The sequence below is a fragment of the Bos indicus x Bos taurus genome, chromosome 10 (assembly GCF_003369695.1).
Source record: "Bos indicus x Bos taurus breed Angus x Brahman F1 hybrid chromosome 10, Bos_hybrid_MaternalHap_v2.0, whole genome shotgun sequence".
Taxonomy (NCBI): Eukaryota; Metazoa; Chordata; class Mammalia; order Artiodactyla; family Bovidae; genus Bos; species Bos indicus x Bos taurus.
In genome coordinates, this window is record NC_040085.1 from 22,923,224 (window position 1) to 22,941,975 (window position 18,752).

General features: G+C 40.6%; 1 protein-coding gene across 5 annotated transcripts in view; it reads right to left on the bottom strand.

The window, feature by feature from the left end:
• The window catches only part of RYR3 (ryanodine receptor 3), a 557,802-nt gene that overhangs the window by 298,119 nt on the left and 240,931 nt on the right, over window positions 1-18,752 (bottom strand). For 4 of the 5 annotated variants that reach the window (XM_027553458.1, XM_027553456.1, XM_027553457.1 and 1 more), the window contains exons 4-8: window positions 13,392-13,466; window positions 11,068-11,146; window positions 5,059-5,171; window positions 3,853-3,952; window positions 979-1,072 (exon numbers count right to left, since the gene is read on the bottom strand). In XM_027553458.1, coding sequence (XP_027409259.1) covers window positions 979-1,072; window positions 3,853-3,952; window positions 5,059-5,171; window positions 11,068-11,146; window positions 13,392-13,466 — 461 coding nt within the window. Of the gene's footprint in view, window positions 1-978; window positions 1,073-3,852; window positions 3,953-5,058; window positions 5,172-11,067; window positions 11,147-13,391; window positions 13,467-13,770; window positions 13,783-18,752 lie in introns of all 5 variants that reach the window. The other variant, XM_027553454.1, reaches the window with a different exon arrangement.

The window sequence follows — 18,752 nt, forward strand, 5'->3', positions numbered from 1 at the left end:
TCTCCATTCTCCAGGGGACCTTCGCAACCCAGGGATCGAACCCAGGTCTCCCGCATTGCAGGTGGATTCTTTACCAGCTGAGTCACAAGGGAAGGCCAAGAATATTGGAGTGGGTGGCCTATCGCTTCTTTAGCGGATTTTCTCGACCCAGGAATTGAACTGGGGTCTCTGGCATTGCAGGTGGATTCTTTGCTATATCAAGTTCAGTTTAATTTGGATCTGAGACTTGAGTTTTTAAAATATATCAGGGTTTCACAATTACAGAGGCCAAGTTTGTATACTCTGTTCCTCTGTATATAAACAGAATACAAAAGGATGCTTCAGCATGAAGTTAAGATCTAGATTAACATCTTCCATCTCCTGACTTTGAATTCTGGAAACACATCCACCGAGAGGATAACTAGAGGACCAGAGAAAGCACCATCCTCAGCAGCTCCTTCTACACACTCCCTTCGGCACTGTCCTCTGCTAAATCCAGCTCTGTCTGGATACTGACATTTGGTTTCTCCAATCCTATTTGGTGATAAGCAGAATTAAACCACTGAACTCCACCTTCATAGCACATAAAAGGGGGAGTAACAGAGATGATCTACCTTTGAAGAACCTGGTGAATAATGTATATAAGTGCACAGACTCACTAGAATGATTACCCTGATTTCCATCACCAAAATGGGGGCTTAAGTCTGCAATTAAAGCTACCAGAAACTCCTTAGATTCCAGAGTAACCAAAGAAAACAATGGGATTGAAAAGCATGATGGAATTTCTTGCCTAAGAAGCAGCATGTGCATGCTATTCCTGTGAGCAAACTTGAGCATACTGCCTTTCCTGTTTTACAACTGCAACTCACGACTGGACAGAAGTCTGTCAGTTAACCAACACTTACAGAATTCATTGGCGGACATATCCAAATGCAAAATTTTTAGTCTGAGTCACCAGAGACAGGAGACAAGAGAAGGAGGAGGAAGCTATTGGCTTACCTGTGCTGGGAATCATTCTGGTCTGTAGATGGTATCGTCAAACACTCATCGTGACCATGGAAAAGACGTACTACATGCCCACCAAGTAGGTATCCTGTAACAGAATTATGTCCTACCATGAGCTGACAGGAAGCTGAATAATGAGAACATATTTGAGTCAGTTATTTTAGAAAACACAAAGAGAGAAGCATTTGGGAAACGACAGATTCCACGAGTTTAGGCCTCAGGTAGAAAAAAACCAATTCTAACACTGAAAGCTAAATAGGGTTTCAGAGATGAACAAGCCCAGTATCAAAAGGGAAGGTGAAAACAATGTCAATTCATGTCATTAAAAGCCAAAAGGTTACCTGTAACTAATACAATGTATATCAACTATGCCTCAATAAAATAATACATTAAAAAAATACACACACAACCAAAAGGAAATTTGACTTGCTGCTCTTAGGAAGATAAGGATTTTCCAATTGTTGAGGACATAAATAGACCCAACACCAAGTTCCTGGATAAGCTCTTACAATGTGGATGTGTACATTTTGTGGTAAGTTTCAAATCAAATTGCAGTCATGAGAAAGTAAGATGATACTGGGAAAGGAGAAGCAAACTTATTCTGAGCTTTCTTAGGAGTAGCTAGTTTCCGAACATGTTAAGTAAACACAGATCAAACCTGAATGCTATCCCAACACCAAGAGAAGGCAGAATGACATTCCGGAATCCCTGAGTGGCCAAGCAGAGAGGCAGCTGTCACCTAGCCCTTAGCTTTCACAATCAGGAAAGGAATCTCAACAGCCATGGAGTTCAGAGACGGATAGGAAACAATGAACTTCAAGGACATGATGACCAAATAGTCTTCAAATAAACGGCAAGTCTCCATTTAAAAAACATGGTAGCAGGGGAAGGGTCCCAGTATGAACTTTACTTTACATGAAGAAGCGGAATTTGTCATCCCTTTGAAATAAAAATTTCTCCCAACTAGTCTGTTCTCAGGAGACATATGGACTTAATATGTTCAATGTCTGTATCAGGATTTTTTGAGAAAATCACATAATTAGATCACTCTAGGGCCTGTGAAACTATTTTGAGTGTTGGATTATAATAGTAAGAAGGAAAAGTCATGCCAGGGGAGAAAAGGGTGTTATCAATACATCTTATACAGGGATAGTCTTGATATTCCCTAGTTCATTTTCTCCATCTGTCCAGGTAAGGCAAGTTCCTCTTAAGCTTTCCTCAAATGTTTACAAGTCATTTTCTCATCTTCCTCTCTTTTACTGTACAAATATTTACAATTGTATATTTTTTTGCATTAAAATAATTCATGATATACTGTAGGGGCACTGTTAACAGCCAACTTATTTAGAAAGTTAACCCCTTCCATGATCACGTTCTTGATTAAATGATCTATCATCTTACAACGGCACAGCCATGCTCCATTTGCAGCCCATCATTTACAGTCCCTAGGCTTCTCCAATCAATATTCTATGGCATGGAGGAAGCTGCCAAATGCTGGCGGTTTACAACATTTCTTAATTGAAATATACCAGGGCAATAATCAGGAGAGAAGGGTCACGAGGAGGAGCACTCCTTTTCTCAAGGGCTGAAGTGGGTTTCTCACCAGCAGATGCTGAGAGAACATTTTGCAGAGTCAGATAACGCAAGTGATCAGCTGCCCAAGCTCTACCACAAGGGCACTCAAAACTTTTAAAAGCATTGTTGTGAAATGATTTGCAGTTAATCTCCACAAACCCTCTTGTGGGACTGGGCATTAATATTATCCCTATAGTGGAAATGAACAAAATTAATGCAGAGAAGATTCGGTCAAAACTTCCTCAGGGAATATTTTAACCTGGGATTCCTTGGTTCCTGAGAGAAAGGGAATGACTGACAAAACATTTAGAGCAGTGGGTGAATTCTGGTGTGAAAGAAGAGAGCTGAACACATCCTGCCTTTGAAAAGCCTTCCTTCAGTTGCCAAAAGAGTTAAAAATTTGCTGCTTCCTCATTTTTCAAGTTAGCTGTGATGCCTCCTGAAACTGGGGTATCACCTTGACAACTCTCAATTTTCCATTTTCCAACATCATCTAATAGAAAGAGGTTTCACAGACTCAAGATTTAAAATAGGGTTAGAACCTGTGATATGAGTATTTTTAAAAAATTCTGATCTTGCTATAAAGTCCTAGAATATGATGTGATATCCCTTAGGTCACTGGCATCTGATTATCCTGCTCAGCAGTGATATTACCCATGAGTAAAATAATGCCAGTGTATTTATTATATAACTTGAAAGGTGTTATTGACTTTGCCTAGCTCCAAAAAATAGAATATGCTGAACAAACTTTGATGATCTTACTTCTAAGGGAGAAATAAAATATGGAGAAAATGCCATTTGTTATTTTTAAATGGACTTCCATAAATATAAGTAAAAACAAATGGCCAAACATCCTTTTATTATAGAGAAAGTCCTCCTCCCACCTGTAGAGAGAGATGCATTGGGGAGAAATATAAAAAATATCACCTTCTTGGCAAATAATGTCTTCTAAAATTGAACCTGCTAAGGTCTGTATACTTATAACCATAAATAAAACTGAAAAGTCAGTGGGAGAAGAAAGGTTTGTCTCCAAGGTCCTGAACGCACACAGTGCCAAAACAATGGTACGTTGAAAGAATTGAAAAATCATGTCAGAAGTGCTCATGAAATCAGAAATCAGGACAGGAAATAATCCATATTAACATGAGAGAAAGGAATTCAGGTGAACCAAAAATCACACTAAGTGGGTACCGAGACACCCGTGCCAGAACTGGAAAGTCACAAAATACGTCAATATACGTAGCACAAGACAAACAGGCGGGCTGAGAGCTGGACGCACAGAAAGAAGCACACCTTCTTCGATGCTACTTCCTGAGCACGTAGGATGTACATTCCAGAGTGTCTGCATAAAGGAGGCATCCACTTGTATGTTACCATTTGATATTGAGAGATGCTGCAGCAGAAACAGAAATGAGACATCCTTTAAATCACCAGGCCAGTCCTGACAGAAGCAGCTCACCTAGAATTTCAAGGATTACTCTCATCAGGCTTTTTCTACCTAGACTGTGGGAGAGTGCTCCACCCCATCTTGAAGCAGCTTCAAAGTGGGACACTTTATTCAGGGAAGAGGAAGTATGCAGCTACAGAGGTGGCAGACATGCTGACTTCATCCCCTCAGCTGGATCTCAAATTCAACAGGAAGTTACAAAATATCTATCCTTGGCAGGAGAAGGGGACTTACAATTGGGAAAAATTAATCCAGCCTTTGGTCTAGACAAAGTAAAATCTGCTGGCAGAACTGGTGCTGAGAAACTTAAAAACTTATCTCTGACATTTCTCTGATCTGTAAGGAATTGCCCCCATCCCTTAAGGGCCTGATGTCAATGCTGCTTGACATCTTGTATGGTATGCAAATACCACTACCAGGGGCAAAATTTCACCTGCCTTTTCCAACCACTGTGACATCCCACACTCTGAAACATGTCCAATTCTCTTTCTCCCTCCAATTATGTTTTTATATCCAACACTTTCTGGCTTGTTCCTAATTAGACAAGAGCTAACCAAAGTGATAAACTGAGTCCCTGGTGGCTCAGATGGTAAAGAATCTGTCTGCAATGCAGGAGATCCAGATTTGATCCCTGGGTCAGGAAGATCCCCTGGAGAAGGGAGTGGCTATCCATGCCAGTATGCTTGCCTGGAAAATTCCATGCACAGAGGAGCCTGGCAGGCTTACATTCCATGGGGTCACAAAGAGTTGGAAGACTGAACAACTAACACTACTATTAAAGGAAACTAATGTGTCAATTGTTGGCTTTTTAGGAAGTGCCTGGGGGCATTTAAGCTGGGAACAGTGCTTTAATCTTAAAAAAAAAAAAAAAAAAGTTACATTTCAGGCCCCATGACAATATGGCAGGAAAGACAATTTAATCATGTCTCAAGTATACTGTGTAAAGGTAATCTTATCCTACCCAATCGGATGTGGTTCTGTTTTCCCTGGCCATCCATTCCTAAAAGAAGCAATTCTGGAAATGAAAGAGGCTTGTGTTAGGAGGTACTTACAAGGTATCTCTCAGAGGACACACTGACGAGGATGAGGTCATCACCAATTCGAACCTTTTCTCCCTCAGACCTCTGCTTGGAAGCGGGATGAATGGTCCACCAACAGGCTTCTCCTGCACAAAGGCTCCTTGAGTTAGTGACTGCATCACAGAAGTCAGTGTCCCTAACTCTGCCCCTCATCCTCCTTCCTCCTGTTCAGAATCCCTGAAACACACACACACACACAGACACATGCACACACCCTCCAGACCTCAATTTCTATTTATCTATAAGCATTCCAGTTACCCCCACGTCTGCTCTTGAGTATGTTTATCATTTTCATTTTCTTTACAAACAGAAAGACAGTGTTTGGAGAAGAACACTGGAGCCCAAAAGCTATAGAAGCCTTTGAGCATTTTTAATACATACAGAAAAACGATATTTTTTTCATATGCACCTACAAATATTTCAGAAATAACTTCATTGGTCTACTGACCACTTATAGACCGTTATCTTTGCCTCACCCCTTCCCCATGAAATTCTACTAAATCATCAGTAATTTCACTAGAAAAAAAAATCAGAAGTTTTCAAAAGGTCTAAATCTATAAGGTCTAAGACAGCAGGTGAGAAATACATAGCAAAGGCGAAAAATTGATATTTTGGGAAAAGGAATGTTGAAAGATGCTTTTAGCCAAGACAAAGCTACAACTGCAGTCTCTGGGTAAGAAAATGGATTGAGAAGTTGATCTTAAGAAGTAAGGCCATTCCTGCTACATATTCTCCAGAAATTCTGTGGAATTGGAGATAACAGTTCCTTATGAAGGCAACCATAGAAGATGGGGTTGAAAACAGGAGGAGTGGCTGAAAGCTTTAAGGGAACATTTGATCTTTTTCTCTATCCTGCATGCCAGGCAACTCTTCCTCCTCCAGTCTACAGAAGAATAGAAGTGATATCTGTGGAATGACAAACCACTCCAGGTATCAGGCACTGTCAGACGTGGAACTAAAGAGTATCGCTGAAAAAGGAGAGTAATTGGAATTTGGTGCTCTGGTTAGTAAAATCTCAGCTCCCTTTCCTCTACCTCCGTTCCTCAGCTTCCAGAATGCCAGCCGTGATGCTGAACCATCCCCAATCCAAATGAAGATTACTGTTTAGTTTGGAAGCAAAACTACCCAACAAAAACCATACTGCTGTTTGGGCATATCCAGTGCAATGTCCAGGTCCCTGCTAGATTATCCCAAAGTGAAACTTAAGACACGGCAAGCCACTCACACAGTTGGGGCTTCCTGTCGGTTTTTACTGCCTCGATCTAAACATCAGCTGGGACCAGGGATAAGCTGACATGTAAGGAAAGTCTCTAACATGAACAACAGGAACAAACCAAAAAATGAGGAAAGGGGAAAAATGAAGATTACAGAGAGCTAAAGATAACTTCAAACAATTCTTAGAATTAATCATCTCAGAGGCATAAGAAAAAGTAACATTCATGAAGCAGCTAGGAGAGTATCCATGAAGGGTCCCTTCAAAGAAAAAGAAATCTCTTTGATCCTGAAAAAGAGAGAAAGAAACAGGAAGGTTATAGGATAAAGTTGAAAATTTTTCCCACAATGAAGAATGAAGAAAAGCAGATTAGAAACAAGACTGCAAAGAAAATTAGAAAACCGACCTAGAGGAGTTTCAGAAAGCAGTAAGAGAACATAAAGGGAGAACATTAACTAAAAGATATTTGACTTTTCCCAAGGCTGAAAGACAAACATTTTTATAGTGAAGGGGCCCGCAGAGTCCCTAGCACAGTGGAGAATGGAGACACACACACACACACACACACCAGGGTCCACTCCTGTGAGACTAAGAACAAGAAAGAAAGAAAAAAGAACAATAAAGATGCAGGACAAGACATCACTGTGGAACTGTACACATCAGGGCCAAAGAGAAGATCCAGATATCTCAGAAAATATAAACAGGTCACACACCAAGGATCAGGAAGCATAATGTGGACAGACGTCTCAACAGCCAGACCAAAAGCTAGAAGAAAACAAAAAACCTTCAGGATGCTGAGAAAAGAATATTTCCCATGTAGAATGCTTCTATGAATTACTTGTGAAGCTGAAATTAAGAAACTTTCAGACAACAGTTTGTCTCCCATGGATATTTTCTGTAAAAGTTACGGGAAACGGGCTCCCCCAAAATGGTGTGATCAACCAATAAGGCAGGAAAACATGAGATCTGGAAAATACAGAATCTTGGAGAGAGGAAACAGGAGTTTCCCTCATGACGGTGTATGTTTCTAAGAAGATGTAACCAACAGAACAGCTATTGTGACTGGATCTAATCAGGGACAGTTACTGTTCTGTGGGGCAGTTTGGAAATAAATGACTAGGTCACGGAAAGTAAAGCAACAAACAAGACAATTATTAAGTAGTGGAAAGCACAAAAGTAATACCACAAAGTGAACTGACCATAGTATATCATGAGTCTCATTTGCAAATAAAAGTTACAGTTATGCCAATGTAAGTAGTTAATATTGACTTGATAGTTATATAAAAAATAGGCGCAAATATACTAGGCAGGTGGAAGGAGAAAATAGAGAAGAGAGGACCACAAGAGGTGCGTTTTTATTATTCATTTAGGACATCAATATATCATGCCCAATCTGGAAAGAATAACTAAAGATCAGTAAGCCATATGACTATGCACAGTGGGAAGCGTACTAAAGGAGCTGGACGTGGATGCCTGAGAGAGGTGGGGTCCAGAGCAGGGAGGCGCGGGGCAAGAGGTAGATGCTTTCGGTACGCAAAAGAGCACTATGTCTCTCTTTATGTACAGGTATTACTTTGATTCACTTTGGATAAATACATATGATGACATTGATTACACTAGACTTAAAATTTTGTAACAGAAGAGGCTGGTCTCTACATTCAAAGAGGAAAATGACAGGCGTGTATCCATCATGTGCACTGGACCACTGAGGGGGGTCAGGATGAAGGGGTCCTAAAGAGATGCATAGGCGAAGAGCACTGTTGCTCTCTCGCCCTCTCCTGGGGACAGGGCAGTGGTCTGGAGCCCAGGAATGGGCCAATCCCCAAGTCAGCAGGGTATGTGAGGGCCAGTTGAGGGTCCTAAAATACCTAACACCTTTTGGTGTTTTTTTCCTACCAAAATACCTTTCGGTGTTTTTTTCCCCCAATTCTAAACAAATCCTAAATCTATGTCTAGAAAACAACAAAAACTTTTCAAAGGGAAAAAAGAAAGAACTCCTTAAGCAAAACCAAGGGCAAAATGGTCATCAGTTCTGTTAAGTCAGTCAAATCATTTCACTGTGTAGGGGAAACACTTCCAGAAATATTCAAGAAACTGCTTCCAAACTTCTCCTCACATTCTCCTAGAGATTCAACTCAACTATTTGTTTTCAATTCAAAAGCGGCTTCTGAGTGAAAAGTGCATTCCCAGGATGACCTGGGTAAATGAAGCAATGCTATTCTGTCGGTTCCTGAGCAACCCTCCTCTTAAAGAGAGGAGACTCACCCCAGGCCTTACTGAACTGTATCTGAGCGGCCGGGAAGTTCTTCCCCTCTCCCACATATACCAAGCTGACTCTCTTCAAGGAGAACATGAAATGGGTTGGGGATGAGGGAGGTAAAATAAATTATTTTAGGTTCTAGGTTTTCACGAACACCTGGTCAACCCTGTCCCCCCGTCTTTCTGCCAACGTCAGCTTCTGAAAAGCCAGCTTGAACCTGGGCTGATGCATGTGTTTCCCTCATCTGTTAGCAGAATTCATACCCAGTTTGATTTTAGGAATTTGGGGTAAAAAAAGTGGTAGAATGAGTAATATTCTCTGCTATTTCCCTATATTTTTATTGAAGCCTCTAGTAACTAAAAACAAAAAACAGGTTTCCTGAACACATGACTAGAAAGTGGTTATTTCTCAAATTTCTTCCCAAGTCTCAAAAAGTCTAAAGTCATTTTACTGGTATAAATAGTGTGACCATATATGACTTTTCTGATTATGTGCTCCAAGACAGACAGACAGTTTATATTTAGAGGTCAGTCAGCTTACACTCAGAATGTGTCACGTCACTCATTTTGTAATTTTCAGCAAAGGTTGACAACACCTTAGAGGAGATTATATTTTAAGAATAACACGCTTTAGCTGGAAACAAAGCAACCTCAGATCATATTCAACTATAATCTGACTTTAGTAAAACAAACAAACAAACAAAAAACCAAACCTAGTGGGCTGAGGCAGGCCCACTCTTCTGCTCTGTATAAAAAGGGGAAGAGGAGGAGAGGTAGGGGGCTTACGTCAGGTGTTCTTGGACATGACTATGTATGATCCAGAAATAACAGATCCAGGTAAACTCTAGATTCCTTCCCGCCAGATTAAATCTAGGTTAATCTCTAGATTTTTAAATTTATTTTATTATAAATTTATTTATTTAATTGGAGGCTAATTTTAAAACAGGTTAAACTATAAGTTTTTTTTTCTAAATCATATGTAAAATCAGATAATCTTGGACCATCTCCTTATGAACTGCTGTAGTTTTAGAATAATTACATGGACATGACTGAACTGAACTGAACTGTCCTTCTTTGACCCCAACAATGGAACTCCCCTCCTATTTGGGGGAAAATGTCATATTAAAGACTGTCTCCAATGAGACTCTTCCTGCCGTGTGACCTAGGCTGTTTGCTCTTCCCTGGCCTTTCTTCCTGCCCAATTTCTAAGCCTGGGGCTCAGCTTCAGAGGAAGTCTATGTAACATCCTTCCAGTAAACTCTCTTTCTGCTTGAGTTAACGGAGTCAGTTTCTGCTGTCTGCAACCAAGAATCCTGATTGGTCCTTAAGCCCAACCTCTAAACGGAGCAGAAATTACATACGTAATGCCCTTGGCAGACAGATTGCTCATGAATATTTCCAGCCACAGGAAACACCTTCCATCTCGAGGCCAGCTGTTCCTTTGCTGGATACTGCAGATATTACAAAGTGATTTCCTTCACTGAGATGAAACGGGCCTGTTTTCTACTTCTATCCATTGTTCCACTGGTCTTTGGAATAACCTACAGCAAGCCAGCCCCTTGTTTGATTAACTAGAAACATTTGTTGATAGTTATCTTAGTCTTCTGTTGTTCATTTAAACCTGCATCGTCCTGGTTACCATCTTTTTTAGGATCCACCACTTGACTGTCATTTTTGATCGAACTAAAATAAAAAAAATAGCCAGTGTTTCCCATAGTATATGATGTATAGTGCTAATGGTGGAGGGCGATTAAACAACACTGAGTCATATAGTGAGACATTTCCTTTACTACTTTCAAACCTTTTGGTTCTAACAGAAAGTTTTCAGTTTGGAACTTGTATACCATGAACACTTTTCTAATATTTGCCAACATTCTTCAATTATTGAGTGACACGGTTTTCTTTACATTATATTCTTTTTTACAGCAAACAATACCAGTTTTCTACTTACAGCAATGATGTTAGTTTTGTCTATAAAATTTTAAACACAAAAGTAAATTTAAGGAAAAATATAAATTAATAATAAAGTTGATGCACAGGAATGGCAAATCTATGAAGGTGGATATCATTGATTAACATCTGGAAACACTGCTTTAAAAATAGCTGATTTGCTGCAGAACAAAATGGGACTACTTTTTTAAAATCTAGACTATACTTTATTATGTAAACCTTCATTATGCTTTGTTTTTTAAAGCGGTTATTCATTACCATTGGTTTTTATGTGGAATTAACTTCTCTACTATTTTCAGTATCTACCCCTAAAAATTGTTTTTCTTTGAGACTCTGGCAGACTGTGGTTAAAGCCTCGTGCTCACCTTCATTTTGCATTCCTATGTTTTCATTCTGCATTCCAATAATATTCTTTATTATTATTCTTCTGCAGAGTTCTATCAGACCTATTTCTTGACCAGGTTGGTGTGGAATCCCAAATGATTTGCATCCAGCCTCCTTCTCAAGACCCCCTAGCCCAAGATCCCACTGATCAACAGATCTAGGGTGTGTTGACTTACCTGTGGCATGTTCCCGTAGACCTACATCAAAGGCAAGTTTATCCGTCTGGGATCTTGATGTGGTCAAACATGTTAGATACTGTGGAATAAGAGCAGATGCTAGTGAAGTCATACTCTTCTCTCGGATCTTGGCATCTCACCATTAGCTGGCTTCTCAGTTTCAACACTGAGCTACTATGAAAAGGGTTTCTTTATTGTTCATGGCTACAGTGCTTCTGGGATATATTTTCATAATGTATTTAAAACCTCAAAGATGTTCTTATCTGATGACCCAGTGATTTGACTCATAGGACTATGAGAAATAAGTTTAAATAGAAAAAGTTTGAAATATGAAATATGTTTTGGTTCAAAGATACTCTGAAACTTTTAAACTGAGAATATGAATAGAACATAAATGACCAACAATAATGGAAAGGTTGATAAACTCTGGTACTTCATTTTATGGAATATTATGTTACCATGGAGAATATTTATCAAGAGTGTAGAACAGTATGGAATATAAACAAAACAGTGTACTTGTATGGTTGCTACGTATGCAAAGTTCAAATGCCAGCAACCAGGCTAAAGGGAATTACACCAAACTGATAGCAGGTTGTCTTTGGACAGTGGGAACATCCATGATAATATCCTCATTTCTTTTATTTTCTGTTTTTCAGTTTTTTTATTAGCTTTAAAACTTCTCAAGTAATATCTGATTTTTTCTAATTATAAAAATACACGTGCATGTAAAATTTAAAAATTATTTTCAAAGGTAACTTAATAAAGGAAAAAAGTCCACAGCCTATTCCCTGCCTCTTTTATTGACAGCCACAGCAAGTGGTCTTAGAATTGGACTGAGAGGCAGATACGCATTTGGCACAAACTTCCTGAGTTATAATTCTAATTCTCTGCAACAGGAAAACACAGAATCATTGTATGGTATAGACATCTCTCACGGGCTTTATTCTCAGAGCTACTCCTAAAAGGAACTGGCTAGTATAGAGTTCATGTTAACTGTGAGTGGGATTTCTTGGGAGTAGAGGGCAACCAACCTAATGATGAATAATGTAAACCTTCCTCTTTGTAGCACAATGCTAGCCTGAGTTTTTAAAGCCAAGAGAAGTATACTGTTTGAGCTTTTATTTATTCTATTTAGGGAGAAAAAGAGAGGTGCTAGGGTTTTATTTACCCTATGGATAAGCACCAGATTCCTAAAGATAAATGATCACCTCTCAGTTCTAGAGATTGCCAGGGCGCAAAATTTCCCTACTCTCGAATGGTCCCCATCTCCTGCTCAGATAACCTTCCATTTGGTCATTTTTGTTTGTCCTTTGCCACAAGGGACTATCACAGATGAACGTTCAGGCTGAAAAGGTCAACTTCTTACCAGTGTTCAGGAAAAAAAAATGCTGCAATAAATAAATTATTTAAGAAGCAGCTGCTGTTCTCCCTGCCAATTTGACAGTTCAAGCTCTGAGATGAATTTTGCAGTGTCCGCTGCAGGTGTAAAACGTATGAAAATAAAGTCCTGAGTTAACGTAACAGTTTTCCACTGGGATTAGAGAAAGAAATGTTCCTTACACTGATAGTAAGGGAGAATGATACATGTAGGAACTGGGGGTAAATATCCTTAGAATTGCCTCATATTATACTTGACTGAGGTCATGATATTCCTCTTAACACTCCCTGCAAAAGAACTGGAATATTTGAATTTTAAAAATTACATTTATTAAAACTTGAAAAAAAATTCAAGTTATACTGAGTTATCTCATTTCGGTTAATTCTAGTTCTAGATCCCTGAATAGTTATAGCTTGATCTGCTTTCTGTGACTGCTCTTCTCTTTATCTGCCTCCTGCCTCTGGATTAACATAATACCTTCAAATTCAGGAATGAAGGACCAGATAGCATCCTATTTCCTTTAGCTAGTAAAAGAGAAATTTCACAAAAATCCCGTTTGATTGATTTTCCACCTATGCTGGTTATCCTTATACATGCGAGTCATCAGTTATTCCAGGTTTATCTGATTATCCATTCAACAAATATTTTCTAAGCATTTAGTATATCAGAGCACCACACTTGGTCAAGTTAGGTTTAGTTACATAAATTTTTAAAAAAAGACATAATCCTTTTCCTTATGGAGTGGGAAGGAAGGTGGTCAGACGTTAAGCAAACACAGATGTACAACTGCTAAGTGAGGTAAGTTACTAAGACAGTAATGTACTATAATTTCCATTCCGAGTGGCTCCTGCTGATTTCTTAACCTGACTGAGACACTCGCTGGCTTCCCACCCTTTCCCTCCTCCTCAGCCTCCTTGAGTGGTGACAGCGATCCAGGTGAGCTTACCATGCCACTGAAGGAGTGCCGCAGGAGAATTGCGTGGCCATACAGCAGGGTCCTGTGGCCACCCCCTTGTGCTGCCTGTGGGGAAAGAGGGCAAGAAGTGTCAGCACAGGCCAGGCGTGGCTACTCTGAGGGCAAAGCATTCTTGGAGGACACACTACAGAGGAAAGACCCATGGCGAAGCTCCCAAGGAATTCATTCTAGAAGCGAGTGGCCAGCCTACAGGCGGGGGGGTGCGACTGGTTGACCGCAGCCATGCAACATCCTTGGGAGAGGGCGAGTGGGGCCAAACCTCTTCTCCAGAATGGCCCCTGCCCGGGATCAGCAGAAACCCAGAGCTGTTCTATCAGAAAAGCACGTGGATGAGATAGGTACTGCTTACCTTCCTTTGAAACTTCTCAGAAGCGTTCAGTGAGAGAGAGAAACAAATGTGATGTAACTACAGCCTAGTGACAGAAAGGCAGCGTACGGGGTGGGAGGGACAAGGCATATCATATACTCAGTCTGTGCCTTGTGGACTTTTTAAGGCACCTGTGCCTCCTACTCGCTCACTTAAACGGGTCTAATTTACCCTCATTTCACCAGTGAGTGATGGCTCCGATATCCGGGTCTTTAAAAGGGTAACCAGTGATGGGGAATAGATATCTCCTCTACTTAAGGGGCCATTTAGGTGCCCTCTCTCTGCCCCACCAGGCAGCACCACTCTGGCTGTCCACTCAGTGGCAGTCTGAGCAATGGGACAGACTCAAGAAGAAGAGACAGCCCCACATAAAGCCACGGTGTCTGCCTCTTGCTTTTCCTTTTATTTGATTTGCACAACCATGATCTGAATAGTATTGACATGATAGGAGACAAAACCATTATGTATTCCAGTGACAGGTGACCAGGTAACACGGAAAACTGAAATCTATAGAAGATTCTAGATTTTTTCCCCCATCATTTTCAACCTTTTACCCAAGTCTCTCCCTGTCATGTGAACTTACCCTCAGAGGCAGTCACACTTTTTTGATCACACACTCCTTTTAGGAAAAAATATGTGAATGTAGGCTCCCATCCCCAAATATACATAAAAAGAAAGTTCAAAGCCTGAGATTAAAAATTAATATGGAGAGAGTAACATGGAAACCTACAATACCATATATAAAATAGATAGCCAATGGGAATTTGCTGTATGATTCAGGGAACTTAAACAGAGGCTCTGTGATAATCTAGAAGGGTGGCATGGAAAGGGAGATGGAAGGGAGGTTGGGGAGGGAGGGGACATGGGTGTACCTATGGCTGATTCTTGTTGATGATTGAAAGAAAATCACAAAATTCTGTAAAGCAATTATCCTTCCATTAAAAAACTAAAGTGGCAAAAAAAGAAAAAAAAAACTGTTGGCCAGCCAAGGTAGAATAAAAAAAGTAATCATACAGAGAAATTCTAATGTTTTCTTTCCATAAGCCAAGGGCACTCCTTATGCATGGTATTTTAGCCAGCGCTTCAGAGCAGCAGCCCAAGGGCTGGTTTCAGGGTCTGCTCCTCTCCTGTGTTGACCCTCCTTCAGGGTCACAGACAATAAGGGGGAAAGAAGGCAGAGTACTTTTATTTCAACTCTATTCAGACTAAATTTGGATTAACAGAATCCCCCTGTCAAAGACATGATTTTTCATGTCATATCATGAGCCTAAAGAAAAGGAAAAAAATAAATGTGGTATCTTGTTAAAAAGCCAGCAACTATATATGAATGTGGCTGTGCTTTTTCCATAGCTGTAGAGATATTTAAATGCTCTCTAGACTTTAATACTATGAAAAGATTAAATGTTCTTTGCAATGTTTTAGGATTTCTTGAAACCATCTGAACTAACTTTAGTTGCTGTATTTACAAATGTGTCAACAGCTTACTTTAGAATTAGTCGTACTAAAAGAGTTTTCATATCTCGTCAGTCTCACTGGTATTCTTCCTGTATAGTTGTACTACTGCAAGTGAATTGATAGCCTGTGATGGTTTATGGTGTGGGTTTATGCTCTCAGATTAGTCTTGTGTCTCAAACTGAACTATACTTCCTATTGTTTATCATGGGTTACACTTTCCTCCAATTCGAGGACTCGTTAAGTAAAGAATCAGGAGTTGCTGGCCCCCCAGAGTGGCACTAAGGGGCTTGTGCTCCCCTTCTCTGCCAATGCTGGCAACATTCTTGGCCCTCATGTCCTCTATTTTGATGCAAACGAAAAGCAGAGTGACTTAACTACCCCACTTGGGCTTGTATGGGACATCACAAGCCACCTCCTCCCTCTGCTAAGGCAGTGGGTCTTAGGTGCCTGAGAATATCAGCTTGTTAATACACAGACTGCTGGACTCCACTCCACAGCGTCTGCTTTATTAGGCCTGGGGTGAGCCTGAGAACATGCGTTTCTAAAGGGTTCTGGGGAAAATGGCATTGACTGATGCTGCTGGTCCAGAAGCCACATTTTGAGGACCACTGCTTTAAGGAATGATCAAGTTTCAGTGGTAGTACAGCAAAGGAGCTTTTTCTGCAGAAGCTCTGGTAATCATCATTCCAGAGAACACTATCCTTGGCACAAACCACACTTTAGAAACATTGGGTGCTTTACAACCATCATAGCTTATTCTCCTAACTTTTCAAGGTAGGGGTGATTTCATACTCTCGGAATGTGAAGAATTTGAAACTCAGAGGTAAGGCTCTTGCCTTACCTAGATGTCACACACCTTGATGTGGTGGTGGGGGGAACTGAACTCAGAGTTAAGTCTAAAACCTGACTCATTTCACCCAATTTTTTAAATAATATATTCATTTGCCTACAGTGTACAAAATCAGGGAACACAGCACCAGGAAGAATAGAAAGATACTGTCTCAGCTCCTCAGCTTCATGAAGGAGAACAGACACAACTGTGTCAATTAAATGAGCTCTGATCATATGGCAGGCACAGAACTATAGTAAGCGAGTCACCTCATTTTACTTCTTAATTAGTGTTGCAAAGTGACAATGGAATTACCTCCATTTTACAGAAGCGCAAACCGAGGCTTTGAGAAGTAAAGTAACTTGCTCAGTCATATAGGTTCCAAGGGCAGAGCTGGGATTTAATAAAGGGGAGGATTTAACCATGTGCTCTATTACAATATTTTCTTGTCTGTATTCTGGCAGGAGACAAGGCTTGTGCATAAAAACCCATGTTACAGAGAGACATCCCTGTTAAAAGAGGGGAAGCCAAACATCATTGGGATAGGAATAGACCAGGAAGGTGATGAGGGTGTTAAGGAGCTGCTTTATCAAAAACGTAGGCCATAATATTCTGGTAGGATCCTTGACATCTAACAATGTAACAAACAAACAAAAAAAATAAGGACCCCATACAGGCAAAGGGTTGGAGGTTGAGACTATGAAGTTCATGGGGGGACTGGTAGACAATTCACTGGTTAGGGTTGGAAGAAAGGGAATAGCTGGCAATGACTTGGGGCTGTTAGACTATGGAGAGCCACATCTGATGGTTCAACAGCTCATGGGACACTGGGGGAGACTTTGGAATGGAGAACAATAAAAACTGTACCTTAGGAAGGTAACCCTGACTGCAAAATGGTAAAAGAACTGGAGGCATCAAACCCTAAGGACAGAAAAGATGACTCTCTTGTTCAGTTTCCAAGCCAACCTAAAGAGAGGATATAGGCTGTAAAATCTTAGAATCATCCCTTACTTCTCCCTTTCTCTCACATGCCACAGTCCATCCAAAGCACATTTGGTGCCGCTTTCAAAATATATTCTCCATCCACCTACTACCCAGCGCCCCTGTGCTTTCAGTCTGCTCCCTCCTACTGCTCCGTCTCACCCCGGCTATAACGATGGCCTCTTAACTGCGTTCCCCGCTGCACCCTCTCTGGTTACAGTCTGAGCTAACACAGCAGTCACAGCTGTCTTTTTAAGACTGTCAATCACCTCACATTACTTTCTTACTCAACCCTCCCCTCATGATTTCCTTTCACACTGTGGCTTCTAAGGCTGCGCATCAGGAACTGTCAAAATATTCTCTATAAAAGATGAGACAGTAAGTAACTGGAGCGTTGCAGGACACATGTAATATAGTCTTCTTTTTGAAACAACTTTTTCATGAATTAAAAGCTCTTCTTACCTAGAGGGCTGTATATAAACAAGCATAGGCTAGACCTGACCTGCTGTTGTGATCCCTGCCCTACTTGATGTGGTCCCCTCCACCTATCTGACCTCGTCACCTGCCAGGAGGAGGGTCTCCACCACCCACTCTGCTCCAGCCACATGGCCCTTACTCTATTCTTCAGACTCGCAAATGCCTCCTGCAGGGCCTTTGCACATGCACTTCCCTCTGTCTGAAATGCTCTTCCTTCAACATTCTCAGGGCTCATTCCCATTCTGATCCATCTCTGTGCTCAGATATCTCATTAGTGAAGCCTTCTCTGTTCATCCTTCCTAAAAGACAATCCCCCTTACTGGATAACATTTTTTTTTTAATTATTTCTCATGGCATTTATTAGCTTATATATTATTTTTGATATGTATCTCTCTTCCCTCTCTCCCCCGAGGACATAAGCTCCATGAGTCTTTGGTATGTTCTCTGTCACATCTATATGACTTATAAGTGCCTGGCAAACAAGCACTTAATGTCATTTTCATATTCATATTTCCTGAATGAATGAATAATAACTGGATGAAGTGGTCCTTTTGCCTCCTTTACACAGATGGGAAAAGAGAAACTCTCTTATGGTCAGCTTGTGAGCAATGAATTTGGATTTGAACTTGAGTCTAACTACAAATTCTACCAACTCTTTTCATTATTTGACACTAATTCTGGATAACATCCCAGGAAAGCAATGATGTGTCACATAGAAGACTTCTTGGGTCTGTTCATAAGGGGGATCCAGACCTCAAGTTAGTGAGACTTTATTGGGATGGCAGTTCTGTCTAGGCTCGGAGTGACCTTGGCTGTCATCATTGGCAGAATGAGAATAAGTGGTACCATCTCATTTGACTGGAGTGGAGCAAGGGGAGAAGCCAGCAAAAGTGCCCTGATGCCATGTCCTACGGTAAAATGTTCCATTAGATCATTAATTCAATCATCTCATCTGTAATTGCAAAAGTGATTCTGTCACTGACATTTCTTTTGGTGGTTCCCAGAGGACACTGTCACCCAGTAAGATAAATCTGATATGGCAATAAAGGGGAGGGTAACTCTGTTTCTCTCCAGCCATACACGTTTCAAGACTATCAGATCTCTAAACCACCTTCTTTTATAATCTGGAACCCCAGACTCCACTTTAGGGGGTCCTAGGATTTGGAGAGACTCCTTGATCCAACATAAGCTGTGAAAGCTTTGGGGCATACTTCCTGGAGGG